The sequence below is a fragment of the Salvelinus namaycush genome, chromosome 5, assembly GCF_016432855.1.
Source record: "Salvelinus namaycush isolate Seneca chromosome 5, SaNama_1.0, whole genome shotgun sequence".
Lineage (NCBI taxonomy): Eukaryota > Metazoa > Chordata > Actinopteri > Salmoniformes > Salmonidae > Salvelinus > Salvelinus namaycush.
The window spans coordinates 5,840,386-5,856,489 of record NC_052311.1 but is presented as its reverse complement, the minus strand read 5'-3'; the positions used below and the strand labels follow the sequence as shown (position 1 = coordinate 5,856,489).

The following is a 16,104-nucleotide window of genomic DNA, read 5'->3' as shown; positions in this document are numbered from 1 at the left end:
GTCTATCATACATGTACATTATTTGTACTGTACACACACACACACACACACACACACACACACACACACACACACACACACACACACACTCAACAGAGTGCGTGTCCCAAATGGCACCTCATTTCCTATATAGTGCACTACTTTTGACCAGGGCCCTATAGGTAAGTAGTGCACTACTTTTGACCAGAGCCTAATGGGCCCTGCACAAAAGTAATACACTATACAGGGAATAGGGTGCTATTTTAAACACAGCCACACAATTACATACAAACAGTGTCTTCACTCAGACTAGGTCTCTTCGTCATCGCTGTGATGTTGTGCTTGTTTCTCCTCCGTCAGGCGACTCTCATCAATGTTCTCCAGTGAGTCGGCTCTCTGTAGTACAAGGTCAGCCACGTTAATACACGGTAAGGTGTTCTGCTCGGGATAAATCCAGGGCTTCAGGTTAGGGTTGTGCTTCCTCTTCCACTCTGGATACTTCTGACAGGCCTTGTAGATCTTCTTCATGGCCTAGGGGGAAGGAGCACAAATATTCAGATTCTAAATGAATGTATTAATTAAGAGCCTCTTAGATAAGCCATGTAGACATGTTTTGAAGGGTTTTTATAAGTAAGCAATAAACTGTAAATTATGTGTTTATAAATAGTTGTTAAATGTGTAATAATGAGTTATAACACCACGGTATTACTTTTAATGGTGTCCATGATTAGTGATTTTGGAATCAAAACAGTCAAAACATATTTGGGAAATGCATGTACTTCCTGAAACCACTAGATGGAGGCAGAGATATACAATCATTTCTCTCTTCCCAAACCAGAGATGGATAATATAGACTACCCCATGTGATTTGTTAGGAACAATCTCTCTAGTTCTCGCTTTCAAGATACTACATTTCTTAGACAGATTTTATTTTATTAGGATCTCTTTTCATCCTCATTTGAACTAATCTTCCTTAAACATTTAAATACAATGTATAATACGATCACATTTTCACATATAACACACTGTTACAAACAGCCATAATACACTGACAGATGGACCAGATTGATTATTATATTCATATGATAATATTACCTTTGGTGCTACGAACTGAGAAGCTCTATTCACCACCCACTTGGGAAGGGAACCTGCAGTCCAAACAAAAAACATGAAGGTACAACACCAATACAATACTCCTCAAGTATTTCTAGTAGGTAGACCTATGATAGCAAATACAATACTAGCAAAAATGTGTTTTTCACTGCTTCCTGTTGATATAGTTCCTGCGGGACCCCTGGTTTACAGTAAAGACAGTAGACAGTAGATATAGTTCCTATAGGACCCCTGGTTTACAGTAAAGACAGTAGATATAGTTCCTATAGGACCCCTGGTTTACAGTAAAGACAGTAGACAGTAGATATAGTTCCTATAGGACCCCTGGTTTACAGTAAAGACAGTAGAAAGTAGATATAGTTCCAACTGTACCCCTGGTTTACAGTAAAGACAGTAGACAGTAGATATAGTTCCTACAGGACCCCTGGTTTACAGTAAAGACAGTAGACAGTAGATATAGTTCCTATAGGAACCCTGGTTTACAGTAAAGACAGTATACAGTAGAGTTCGTTTCTGCAGGACTCATGGTTTACAGTAAAGACAGTAGACATAGTTCCTATAGGACCCCTGGTTTACAGTAAGGACAGTAGAAAGTAGATATAGTTCTTATAGGACCCCTGGTTTACAGTAAAGACAGTAGACAGTAGATATAGTTCCTACAGGACCCCTGGTTTACAGTAAAGACGGTAGACAGTAGATATAGTTCCTATAGGACCCCTGGTTTACAGTAAAGACAGTAGACAGTAGATATAGTTCCTATAGGACCCCTGGTTTACAGTAAAGACAGTAGACAGTAGATATAGTTCCTATAGGAACCCTGGTTTACAGTAAAGACAGTAGACAGTAGATATAGTTCCTATAGGACCCCTGGTTTACAGTGTAGACAGTAGATATAGTTCCTATAGGACCCCTGGTTTACAGTAAAGACAGTAGACAGTAGATATAGTTCCTATAGGACCCCTGGTTTACAGTAAAGACAGTAGACAGTAGATATAGTTCCTATAGGACCCCTGGTTTACAGTAAAGACAGTAGACAGTAGATATAGTTCCTATAGGACCCCTGGTTTACAGTAAAGACAGTAGATATAGTTCCTATAGGACCCCTGGTTTACAGTAAAGACAATAGACAGTAGATATAGTTCCTATAGGACCCCTGGTTTACAGTAAAGACAGTAGACAGTAGATATAGTTCCTATAGGACCCCTGGTTTACAGTAAAGACAGTAGACAGTAGATATAGTTCCTATAGGACCCCTGGTTTACAGTAAAGACAGTAGACAGTAGATATAGTTCCTATAGGACCCCTGGTTTACAGTAAAGACAGTAGACAGTAGATATAGTTCCTATAGGACCCCTGGTTTACAGTAAAGACAGTAGACAGTAGATATAGTTCCTATAGGACCCCTGGTTTACAGTAAGGACAGTAGATATAGTTCCTATAGGACCCCTGGTTTACAGTAAAGACAGTAGACAGTAGATATAGTTCCTATAGGACCCCTGATTTACAGTAAAGACAGTAGATATAGTTCCTATGGGACCCCTGGTTTACAGTGTAGACAGTAGATATAGTTCCTATAGGACCCCTGGTTTACAGTAAAGACAGTAGACAGTAGATATAGTTCCTATAGGACCCCTGGTTTACAGTAAAGACAGTAGACAGTAGATATAGTTCCTATAGGACCCCTGGTTTACAGTAAAGACAGTAGACAGTAGATATAGTTCCTATAGGACCCCTGGTTTACAGTAAAGACAGTAGACAGTAGATATAGTTCCTATAGGACCCCTGGTTTACAGTAAGGACAGTAGATATAGTTCCTATAGGACCCCTGGTTTACAGTAAAGACAGTAGACAGTAGATATAGTTCCTATAGGACCCCTGGTTTACAGTAAAGACAGTAGATATAGTTCCTATGGGACCCCTGGTTTACAGTGTAGACAGTAGATATAGTTCCTATAGGACCCCTGGTTTACAGTAAAGACAGTAGATATAGTTCCTATAGGACCCCTGGTTTACAGTAAAGACAGTAGATATAGTTCCTATAGGACCCCTGGTTTACAGTAAGGACAGTAGATATAGTTCCTATAGGACCCCTGGTTTACAGTAAAGACAGTAGACATAGTTCCTATAGGACCCCTGGTTTACAGTAAAGACAGTAGACAGTAGATATAGTTCCTATAGGACCCCTGGTTTACAGTAAAGACAGTAGATATAGTTCCTATAGGACCCCTGGTTTACAGTAAAGACAGTAGACAGTAGATATAGTTCCTATAGGACCCCTGGTTTACAGTAAGGACAGTAGACAGTAGATATAGTTCCTATAGGACCCCTGGTTTACAGTAAAGACAGTAGACAGTAGATATAGTTCCTATAGGACCCCTGGTTTACAGTAAGGACAGTAGATATAGTTCCTATAGGACCCCTGGTTTACAGTAAAGACAGTAGATATAGTTCCTATAGGAACCCTGGTTTACAGTAAAAACAGTAGACAGTAGATATAGTTCCTATAGGAACCCTGGTTTACAGTAAAGACAGTAGACAGTAGATATAGTTCCTATAGGACCCCTGGTTTACAGTAAAGACAGTAGACAGTAGATATAGTTCCTATAGGACCCCTGGTTTACAGTAAAGACAGTAGACAGTAGATATAGTTCCTATAGGACCCCTGGTTTACAGTAAAGACAGTAGACAGTAGATATAGTTCCTATAGGACCCCTGGTTTACAGTAAAGACAGTAGACAGTAGATATAGTTCCTATAGGACCCCTGGTTTACAGTAAAGACAGTAGATATAGTTCCTATAGGACCCCTGGTTTACAGTAAAGACAGTAGACAGTAGATATAGTTCCTATAGGACCCCTGGTTTACAGTAAAGACAGTAGACAGTAGATATAGTTCCTATAGGACCCCTGGTTTACAGTAAAGACAGTAGACAGTAGATATAGTTCCTATAGGACCCCTGGTTTACAGTAAAGACAGTAGACAGTAGATATAGTTCCTATAGGACCCCTGGTTTACAGTAAGGACAGTAGATATAGTTCCTATAGGACCCCTGGTTTACAGTAAAGACAGTAGACAGTATATATAGTTCCTATAGGACCCCTGGTTTACAGTAAAGACAGTAGATATAGTTCCTATGGGACCCCTGGTTTACAGTGTAGACAGTAGATATAGTTCCTATAGGACCCCTGGTTTACAGTAAAGACAGTAGATATAGGTCCTATAGGACCCCTGGTTTACAGTAAAGACAGTAGATATAGTTCCTATAGGACCCCTGGTTTACAGTAAGGACAGTAGATATAATTCCTATAGGACCCCTGGTTTACAGTAAAGACAGTAGACATAGTTCCTATAGGACCCCTGGTTTACAGTAAAGACAGTAGACAGTAGATATAGTTCCTATAGGACCCCTGGTTTACAGTAAAGACAGTAGATATAGTTCCTATAGGACCCCTGGTTTACAGTAAAGACAGTAGACAGTAGATATAGTTCCTATAGGACCCCTGGTTTACAGTAAGGACAGTAGACAGTAGATATAGTTCCTATAGGACCCCTGGTTTACAGTAAAGACAGTAGACAGTAGATATAGTTCCTATAGGACCCCTGGTTTACAGTAAAGACAGTAGACAGTAGATATACTTCCTATAGGACCCCTGGTTTACAGTAAGGACAGTAGATATAGTTCCTATAGGACCCCTGGTTTACAGTAAAGACAGTAGATATAGTTCCTATAGGAACCCTGGTTTACAGTAAAGACAGTAGACAGTAGATATAGTTCCTATAGGAACCCTGGTTTACAGTAAAGACAGTAGACAGTAGATATAGTTCCTATAGGACCCCTGGTTTACAGTAAGGACAGTAGACAGTAGATATAGTTCCTATAGGACCCCTGGTTTACAGTAAAGACAGTAGATATAGTTCCTATAGGACCCCTGGTTTACAGTAAGGACAGTAGATATAGTTCCTATAGGACCCCTGGTTTACAGTAAAGACAGTAGATATAGTTCATATAGGACCCCTGGTTTACAGTAAAGACAGTAGACAGTAGATATAGTTCCTATAGGACCCCTGGTTTACAGTAAAGACAGTAGACAGTAGATATAGTTCCTATAGGACCCCTGGTTTACAGTAAAGACAGTAGACAGTAGATATAGTTCCTATAGGACCCCTGGTTTACAGTAAAGACAGTAGACAGTAGATATAGTTCCTATAGGACCCCTGGTTTACAGTAAGGACAGTAGATATAGTTCCTATAGGACCCCTGGTTTACAGTAAAGACAGTAGACAGTAGATATAGTTCCTATAGGACCCCTGGTTTACAGTAAAGACAGTAGATATAGTTCCTATGGGACCCCTGGTTTACAGTGTAGACAGTAGATATAGTTCCTATAGGACCCCTGGTTTACAGTAAAGACAGTAGATATAGTTCCTATAGGACCCCTGGTTTACAGTAAAGACAGTAGATATAGTTCCTATAGGACCCCTGGTTTACAGTAAAGACAGTAGATATAGTTCCTATAGGACCCCTGGTTTACAGTAAAGACAGTAGACAGTAGATATAGTTCCTATAGGACCCCTGGTTTACAGTAAAGACAGTAGACAGTAGATATAGTTCCTATAGGACCCCTGGTTTACAGTAAAGACAGTAGACAGTAGATATAGTTCCTATAGGACCCCTGGTTTACAGTAAGGACAGTAGATATAGTTCCTATAGGACCCCTGGTTTACAGTAAAGACAGTAGATATAGTTCCTATAGGACCCCTGGTTTACAGTAAAGACAGTAGACAGTAGATATAGTTCCTATAGGACCCCTGGTTTACAGTAAAGACAGTAGACAGTAGATATAGTTCCTATAGGACCCCTGGTTTACAGTAAGACAGTAGACAGTAGATATAGTTCCTATAGGACCCCTGGTTTACAGTAAAGACAGTAGACAGTAGATATAGTTCCTATAGGACCCCTGGTTTACAGTAAAGACAGTAGACAGTAGATATAGTTCCTATAGGACCCCTGGTTTACAGTAAAGACAGTAGACAGTAGATATAGTTCCTATAGGACCCCTGGTTTACAGTAAAGACAGTAGACAGTAGATATAGTTCCTATAGGACCCCTGGTTTACAGTAAAGACAGTAGACAGTAGATATAGTTCCTATAGGACCCCTGGTTTACAGTAAAGACAGTAGATATAGTTCCTATAGGACCCCTGGTTTACAGTAAAGACAGTAGACAGTAGATATAGTTCCTATAGGACCCCTGGTTTACAGTAAAGACAGTAGACAGTAGATATAGTTCCTATAGGACCCCTGGTTTACAGTAAAGACAGTAGACAGTAGATATAGTTCCTATAGGACCCCTGGTTTACAGTAAAGACAGTAGACAGTAGATATAGTTCCTATAGGACCCCTGGTTTACAGTAAGGACAGTAGATATAGTTCCTATAGGACCCCTGGTTTACAGTAAAGACAGTAGACAGTAGATATAGTTCCTATAGGACCCCTGGTTTACAGTAAAGACAGTAGATATAGTTCCTATGGGACCCCTGGTTTACAGTGTAGACAGTAGATATAGTTCCTATAGGACCCCTGGTTTACAGTAAAGACAGTAGATATAGGTCCTATAGGACCCCTGGTTTACAGTAAAGACAGTAGATATAGTTCCTATAGGACCCCTGGTTTACAGTAAGGACAGTAGATATAGTTCCTATAGGACCCCTGGTTTACAGTAAAGACAGTAGACATAGTTCCTATAGGACCCCTGGTTTACAGTAAAGACAGTAGACAGTAGATATAGTTCCTATAGGACCCCTTGTTTACAGTAAAGACAGTAGATATAGTTCCTATAGGACCCCTGGTTTACAGTAAAGACAGTAGACAGTAGATATAGTTCCTATAGGACCCCTGGTTTACAGTAAGGACAGTAGACAGTAGATATAGTTCCTATAGGACCCCTGGTTTACAGTAAAGACAGTAGACAGTAGATATAGTTCCTATAGGACCCCTGGTTTACAGTAAAGACAGTAGACAGTAGATATACTTCCTATAGGACCCCTGGTTTACAGTAAGGACAGTAGATATAGTTCCTATAGGACCCCTGGTTTACAGTAAAGACAGTAGATATAGTTCCTATAGGAACCCTGGTTTACAGTAAAGACAGTAGACAGTAGATATAGTTCCTATAGGACCCCTGGTTTACAGTAAGGACAGTAGACAGTAGATATAGTTCCTATAGGACCCCTGGTTTACAGTAAAGACAGTAGATAGTTCCTATAGGACCCCTGGTTTACAGTAAGGACAGTAGATATAGTTCCTATAGGACCCCTGGTTTACAGTAAAGACAGTAGATATAGTTCCTATAGGACCCTTGGTTTACAGTAAAGACAGTAGACAGTAGATATAGTTCCTATAGGACCCCTGGTTTACAGTAAAGACAGTAGACAGTAGATATAGTTCCTATAGGACCCCTGGTTTACAGTAAAGACAGTAGACAGTAGATATAGTTCCTATAGGACCCCTGGTTTACAGTAAAGACAGTAGACAGTAGATATAGTTCCTATAGGACCCCTGGTTTACAGTAAAGACAGTAGACAGTAGATATAGTTCCTATAGGACCCCTGGTTTACAGTAAAGACAGTAGACAGTAGATATAGTTCCTATAGGACCCCTGGTTTACAGTAAGGACAGTAGATATAGTTCCTATAGGACCCCTGGTTTACAGTAAAGACAGTAGACAGTAGATATAGTTCCTATAGGACCCCTGGTTTACAGTAAAGACAGTAGACAGTAGATATAGTTCCTATAGGACCCCTGGTTTACAGTAAAGACAGTAGACAGTAGATATAGTTCCTATAGGACCCCTGGTTTACAGTAAAGACAGTAGACAGTAGATATAGTTCCTATAGGACCCCTGGTTTACAGTAAAGACAGTAGACAGTAGATATAGTTCCTATAGGACCCCTGGTTTACAGTAAAGACAGTAGATATAGTTCCTATAGGACCCCTGGTTTACAGTGTAGACAGTAGATATAGTTCCTATAGGACCCCTGGTTTACAGTAAAGACAGTAGACAGTAGATATAGTTCCTATAGGACCCCTGGTTTACAGTAAAGACAGTAGACAGTAGATATAGTTCCTATAGGACCCCTGGTTTACAGTAAAGACAGTAGACAGTAGATATAGTTCCTATAGGACCCCTGGTTTACAGTAAAGACAGTAGACAGTAGATATAGTTCCTATAGGACCCCTGGTTTACAGTAAAGACAGTAGATATAGTTCCTATAGGACCCCTGGTTTACAGTAAAGACAGTAGACAGTAGATATAGTTCCTATAGGACCCCTGGTTTACAGTAAAGACAGTAGACAGATATAGTTCCTATAGGACCCCTGGTTTACAGTAAAGACAGTAGACAGTAGATATAGTTCCTATAGGACCCCTGGTTTACAGTAAAGACAGTAGACAGTAGATATAGTTCCTATAGGACCCCTGGTTTACAGTAAGGACAGTAGATATAGTTCCTATAGGACCCCTGGTTTACAGTAAAGACAGTAGACAGTAGATATAGTTCCTATAGGACCCCTGGTTTACAGTAAAGACAGTAGATATAGTTCCTATGGGACCCCTGGTTTACAGTGTAGACAGTAGATATAGTTCCTATAGGACCCCTGGTTTACAGTAAAGACAGTAGATATAGTTCCTATAGGACCCCTGGTTTACAGTAAAGACAGTAGATATAGTTCCTATAGGACCCCTGGTTTACAGTAAGGACAGTAGATATAGTTCCTATAGGACCCCTGGTTTACAGTAAAGACAGTAGACATAGTTCCTATAGGACCCCTGGTTTACAGTAAAGACAGTAGACAGTAGATATAGTTCCTATAGGACCCCTGGTTTACAGTAAAGACAGTAGATATAGTTCCTATAGGACCCCTGGTTTACAGTAAAGACAGTAGACAGTAGATATAGTTCCTATAGGACCCCTGGTTTACAGTAAGGACAGTAGACAGTAGATATAGTTCCTATAGGACCCCTGGTTTACAGTAAAGACAGTAGACAGTAGATATAGTTCCTATAGGACCCCTGGTTTACAGTAAAGACAGTAGACAGTAGATATAGTTCCTATAGGACCCCTGGTTTACAGTAAGGACAGTAGATATAGTTCCTATAGGACCCCTGGTTTACAGTAAAGACAGTAGATATAGTTCCTATAGGAACCCTGGTTTACAGTAAAGACAGTAGACAGTAGATATAGTTCCTATAGGAACCCTGGTTTACAGTAAAGACAGTAGACAGTAGATATAGTTCCTATAGGACCCCTGGTTTACAGTGTAGACAGTAGATATAGTTCCTATAGGACCCCTGGTTTACAGTAAAGACAGTAGACAGTAGATATAGTTCCTATAGGACCCCTGGTTTACAGTAAAGACAGTAGACAGTAGATATAGTTCCTATAGGACCCCTGGTTTACAGTAAAGACAGTAGACAGTAGATATAGTTCCTATAGGACCCCTGGTTTACAGTAAAGACAGTAGATATAGTTCCTATAGGACCCCTGGTTTACAGTAAAGACAGTAGACAGTAGATATAGTTCCTATAGGACCCCTGGTTTACAGTAAAGACAGTAGACAGTAGATATAGTTCCTATAGGACCCCTGGTTTACAGTAAAGACAGTAGACAGTAGATATAGTTCCTATAGGACCCCTGGTTTACAGTAAAGACAGTAGATATAGTTCCTATAGGACCCCTGGTTTACAGTAAAGACAGTAGACAGTAGATATAGTTCCTATAGGACCCCTGGTTTACAGTAAAGACAGTAGACAGATATAGTTCCTATAGGACCCCTGGTTTACAGTAAAGACAGTAGACAGTAGATATAGTTCCTATAGGACCCCTGGTTTACAGTAAAGACAGTAGACAGTAGATATAGTTCCTATAGGACCCCTGGTTTACAGTAAGGACAGTAGATATAGTTCCTATAGGACCCCTGGTTTACAGTAAAGACAGTAGACAGTAGATATAGTTCCTATAGGACCCCTGGTTTACAGTAAAGACAGTAGATATAGTTCCTATGGGACCCCTGGTTTACAGTGTAGACAGTAGATATAGTTCCTATAGGACCCCTGGTTTACAGTAAAGACAGTAGATATAGTTCCTATAGGACCCCTGGTTTACAGTAAAGACAGTAGATATAGTTCCTATAGGACCCCTGGTTTACAGTAAGGACAGTAGATATAGTTCCTATAGGACCCCTGGTTTACAGTAAAGACAGTAGACATAGTTCCTATAGGACCCCTGGTTTACAGTAAAGACAGTAGACAGTAGATATAGTTCCTATAGGACCCCTGGTTTACAGTAAAGACAGTAGATATAGTTCCTATAGGACCCCTGGTTTACAGTAAAGACAGTAGACAGTAGATATAGTTCCTATAGGACCCCTGGTTTACAGTAAGGACAGTAGACAGTAGATATAGTTCCTATAGGACCCCTGGTTTACAGTAAAGACAGTAGACAGTAGATATAGTTCCTATAGGACCCCTGGTTTACAGTAAAGACAGTAGACAGTAGATATAGTTCCTATAGGACCCCTGGTTTACAGTAAGGACAGTAGATATAGTTCCTATAGGACCCCTGGTTTACAGTAAAGACAGTAGATATAGTTCCTATAGGAACCCTGGTTTACAGTAAAGACAGTAGACAGTAGATATAGTTCCTATAGGAACCCTGGTTTACAGTAAAGACAGTAGACAGTAGATATAGTTCCTATAGGACCCCTGGTTTACAGTGTAGACAGTAGATATAGTTCCTATAGGACCCCTGGTTTACAGTAAAGACAGTAGACAGTAGATATAGTTCCTATAGGACCCCTGGTTTACAGTAAAGACAGTAGACAGTAGATATAGTTCCTATAGGACCCCTGGTTTACAGTAAAGACAGTAGACAGTAGATATAGTTCCTATAGGACCCCTGGTTTACAGTAAAGACAGTAGATATAGTTCCTATAGGACCCCTGGTTTACAGTAAAGACAGTAGACAGTAGATATAGTTCCTATAGGACCCCTGGTTTACAGTAAAGACAGTAGACAGTAGATATAGTTCCTATAGGACCCCTGGTTTACAGTAAAGACAGTAGACAGTAGATATAGTTCCTATAGGACCCCTGTTTTACAGTAAAGACAGTAGAAGTAGATATAGTTCCTATAGGACCCCTGGTTTACAGTAAGGACAGTAGATATAGTTCCTATAGGACCCCTGGTTTACAGTAAAGACAGTAGACAGTAGATATAGTTCCTATAGGACCCCTGGTTTACAGTAAAGACAGTAGATATAGTTCCTATGGGACCCCTGGTTTACAGTGTAGACAGTAGATATAGTTCCTATAGGACCCCTGGTTTACAGTAAAGACAGTAGATATAGTTCCTATAGGACCCCTGGTTTACAGTGTAGACAGTAGATATAGTTCCTATAGGACCCCTGGTTTACAGTAAAGACAGTAGACAGTAGATATAGTTCCTATAGGACCCCTGGTTTACAGTAAAGACAGTAGATATAGTTCCTATAGGACCCCTGGTTTACAGTAAAGACAGTAGACAGTAGATATAGTTCCTATAGGACCCCTGGTTTACAGTAAGACAGTAGACAGTAGATATAGTTCCTATAGGACCCCTGGTTTACAGTAAAGACAGTAGACAGTAGATATAGTTCCTATAGGACCCCTGGTTTACAGTAAAGACAGTAGACAGTAATATAGTTCCTATAGGACCCCTGGTTTACAGTAAAGACAGTAGACAGTAATATAGTTCCTATAGGACCCCTGGTTTACAGTAAAGACAGTAGACAGTAGATATAGTTCCTATAGGACCCCTGGTTTACAGTAAGACAGTAGACAGTAGATATAGTTCCTATAGGACCCCTGGTTTACAGTAAAGACAGTAGACAGTAGATATAGTTTCCTATAGGACCCCTGGTTTACAGTAAGGACAGTAGATAGTTCCTATAGGACCCCTGGTTTACAGTAAGACAGTAGACAGTAGATATAGTTCCTATAGGACCCCTGGTTTACAGTAAAGACAGTAGATATAGTTCCTATAGGACCCCTGGTTTACAGTAAAGACAGTAGAAGTAGATATAGTTCCTATAGGACCCCTGGTTTACAGTAAAGGACAGTAGACAGTAGATATAGTTCCTATAGGACCCCTGGTTTACAGTAAAGACAGTAGATATAGTTCCTATAGGACCCCTGGTTTACAGTAAGGACAGTAGACAGTAGATATAGTTCCTATAGGACCCCTGGTTTACAGTAAGGACAGTAGATATAGTTCCTATAGGACCCCTGGTTTACAGTAAAGACAGTAGACAGTAGATATAGTTCCTATAGGACCCCTGGTTTACAGTAAGGACAGTAGACAGTAGATATAGTTCCTATAGGACCCCTGGTTTACAGTAAGGACAGTAGATATAGTTCCTATAGGACCCCTGGTTTACAGTAAAGACAGTAGACATAGTTCCTATAGGACCCCTGGTTTACAGTAAAGACAGTAGATATAGTTCCTATAGGACCCCTGGTTTACAGTAAGGACAGTAGACAGTAGATATAGTTCCTATAGGACCCCTGGTTTACAGTAAAGACAGTAGATATAGTTCCTATAGGACCCCTGGTTTACAGTAAAGACAGTAGACAGTAGATATAGTTCCTATAGGACCCCTGGTTTACAGTAAGGACAGTAGACAGTAGATATAGTTCCTATAGGACCCCTGGTTTACAGTAAAGACAGTAGACAGTAGATATAGTTCCTATAGGACCCCTGGTTTACAGGGGGGGGGATCAGGTTTCCTCTTTATCTGGGTTCCCAACGGGGTCAGCTGAAGTGTCTCAGTAAGGGCTGTTACCCTCTTTGCCTGGCAGCAGGGTGGGGGGGGGGGGGGGGGGGGATCAGGTTTCCTCTTTATCTGGGTTCCCGACGGGGTCAGCTGGAGTTTTCTTCAGTAAGGGCTGTTACCCTCTTGCCTGGCAGCAGGGTGGGGGGGATCAGGTTTCCTCGTTACTAGCTGCTAGCCATTACCACAGCTTTCCCTCTTTATTTTTCAGGACCTCTCCCGGGTGGACGTCCATCAGAGACCCAGCTGCCTTTCTTTCTGACAACAGAACTGTCTGATGACCTAGTCTTACCTAGGACTACAGTATAGGCTGGCCGCTACAGAGGATGGTCAGTGATGCTCGAGTCTTACCTACTGTAGGACTACTATATAATATAGAAGTATACAATACATATTGCGTAATGTCGTCTAGTGTGTTGAGGGTTCTGTTTCTGAATTAATTGTTTGGACCCTACTTTGTTACAGTATGCATCTACATTAGGTCTACATAGGCTATACTGCTATGCTACTATACTACAATACCACTACACTACTAAGCCACTATACTACTATGCTGCTAAACCAATATACTACTATACCACTACACCCCTATACAACTACACTACTAATAAATGGCTTATACTCATATACTACTGTACTACATATACAATATACTAATATACTGCTATACTACTACACAACTATACCACTATACTAGTATACCAATTAATGTTATACTGATATACTACTATGCCACAATACTACTATACTACCATACTAATATGCTGCTATGCTACTATACTGCTATACTAATATGGTACTATACTACCACGCTGATATACAGCTGTACTACTATACTGCCATACTGCCATGCTGCTATACTGCCATACTAATATGGTAGTATACTACCATACTGATATACTACTATACTGCCATACTAATATACTGCTATGCTACTATACTGCCATACTAATATGGTACTATACTACCATGCTGATATACTGCTATACCAATATACTAATACACTACTATGCTACTATACTTCTGTGCTACTATACTTCCATACCGATATACTGATATACTACCATACTAATATTCTACCATGCTACTATACTTCCATGCTACTATGTTACTATACTTCTATGCCGATATACAACTATACTGCTATACCAATATACTACTACACTACTATACCGCTTTACTAATATACTCCATTGCTGCTATATTAATATACTGCCATATGACTATACTGCTATTCTACTATACTGCAATATCAATATAAAGCTAAAATACTACACTTCTATATTATATACTCCATACAACTACACTACTAATAAACGCTATACTCATACTACTATACTGCTGTGCTACCATACCAATATACTAATACCACTATACCAATATAATGTTATACTGATATACTACTATGCCACTATACTAATACACCACTATTCTACTATACTTCTGTGCTACTATACTTCTATAACGATATACTGATATACTGCTGTACTACCATACTACTATACTAATATTCTACCATGCTACTATACTTCCATGCTACTATGTTACTATACTTCTATACTGCTATACTACTATACCGCTATACTAATATACCGCTTTACTAATATACTCCATTGCTGCTATATTAATATACTGCTATATGACTATACTGCTATACTACTATACTGCAATATCGATACAAAGCTATAACACTACACTGCTATACCACCACACTGCTAGTATAGTTATACACGCCATACTACTACACCACAATAATACTATAATAATATACTACTATGCTGCTATACTACTATACTATCATACTACCATTCTGCTATAGTAATATACTGCTACACCACTATAATACTATGTTAGTATACTACTATGCCAATATACTACTATAGTCCTGTACTGCAATACTACTATGCTAATGTACTGCCATACTAATATGGTGCTATACTAGTATACTTCTATGTTGGTATACTGCCATACTACTATACCACTATACTACTATATTGCTATATTAGTATGCCACCATACTACTGCACTGATATACTACTATGCTACAATAATACTATACCGATTACCACTATACTACTATATTGCTATATTAGTATGCCACCATACTACTGCGCTGGTATACTACTATGCTACAATATACTATACCAATATACCACTATACTACTATATTGCTATATTAGTATGCCACCATACTACTGCACTGATATACTACTATGCTACAATAATACTATACCAATATACCACTATGCCGCTATACTACAATACGACTATTCTGCTATAGCAATATATTGCTATACTACTATTCTGGTATACTGCTATACTGCTGTCCTTTTATACTACTATACAACTATACTGCTATGCTGCTGTACTGCTATACTGCTATACTGCTATACTGCTATTCTACTTTACTGCTATACTGCTATTGTCATGTTTTGTCTTTCATCATGTCTTGTCCCTGTGCTTCCCTCTGCTGGTCTTATTAGGTTCTTTCCCTCTTTCTCTCCTCTCTCTCTCCTCCTCCCTCTCTCCCTCTCCCGCTCTCCTCTCTCTATCGTTCCGTTCCTGCTCCCAGCTGTTTCTCATTCTCCTAACGACCTCATTTACTCTTTCACACCTGTCCCCTATTTTGCCCTCTGATTAGAGTCCCTATTTCTCCTCTGTTTTCCGCTTCTGTCCTTGTCGGATTCTTGTTTGAGGTTTGCTGCTCTGTGTCCTTGTTCCGCCCTGTCGTGTTTTTGCCTTTGTCAGATGCTGCGTGTGAGCAGGTGTCTATGTCAGCTACGGTCTGTGCCTTCCTGAAGCGACCTGCAGTTTGTGGTCGCGGCTCCAGTCGTTCCTCTCTACTGACGAGAGGTTTTCAGTTTCCTGTTTTGGATTAACCTTTGATAATATCCAGGAGAATCATTGTTTGTTTAAAACTGGAATAAAGACTCTGTTTCTATTACGTCGCTTTTGGGTCCTCCTTCACCAGCATAACAGAAGAATCCGACCAAGAATGGACCCAGCGACTACGGATTCTCGCAAGACTGCCATCGAGATCCAGGGAGCAATGCTCGGCAGACACGAGCAGGAATTGTCTGCTGCTCGTCATGCCGTTGAGACCCTGGCCGCTCATGTCTCCGATCTCTCAGGACAGTTTCAGAGTC

The 16,104-nt window shown here is 40.0% G+C and overlaps 1 protein-coding gene across 1 annotated transcript in view; it reads right to left on the bottom strand.

Annotated features, from left to right (window-relative positions):
* Positions 1-96: 96 nt before the first annotated feature.
* The window catches only part of LOC120047879 (START domain-containing protein 10-like), a 44,767-nt gene continuing 28,759 nt past the window's right edge, over positions 97-16,104 (bottom strand). Inside the window, exons 5-6 of the mRNA XM_038993452.1 lie at positions 1,075-1,127; positions 97-510 (exon numbers count right to left, since the gene is read on the bottom strand). Of these exons, the coding sequence (XP_038849380.1) occupies positions 289-510; positions 1,075-1,127 (275 nt within the window). The 3' untranslated portion in view covers positions 97-288. The remainder of the gene's footprint in view (positions 511-1,074; positions 1,128-16,104) is intronic.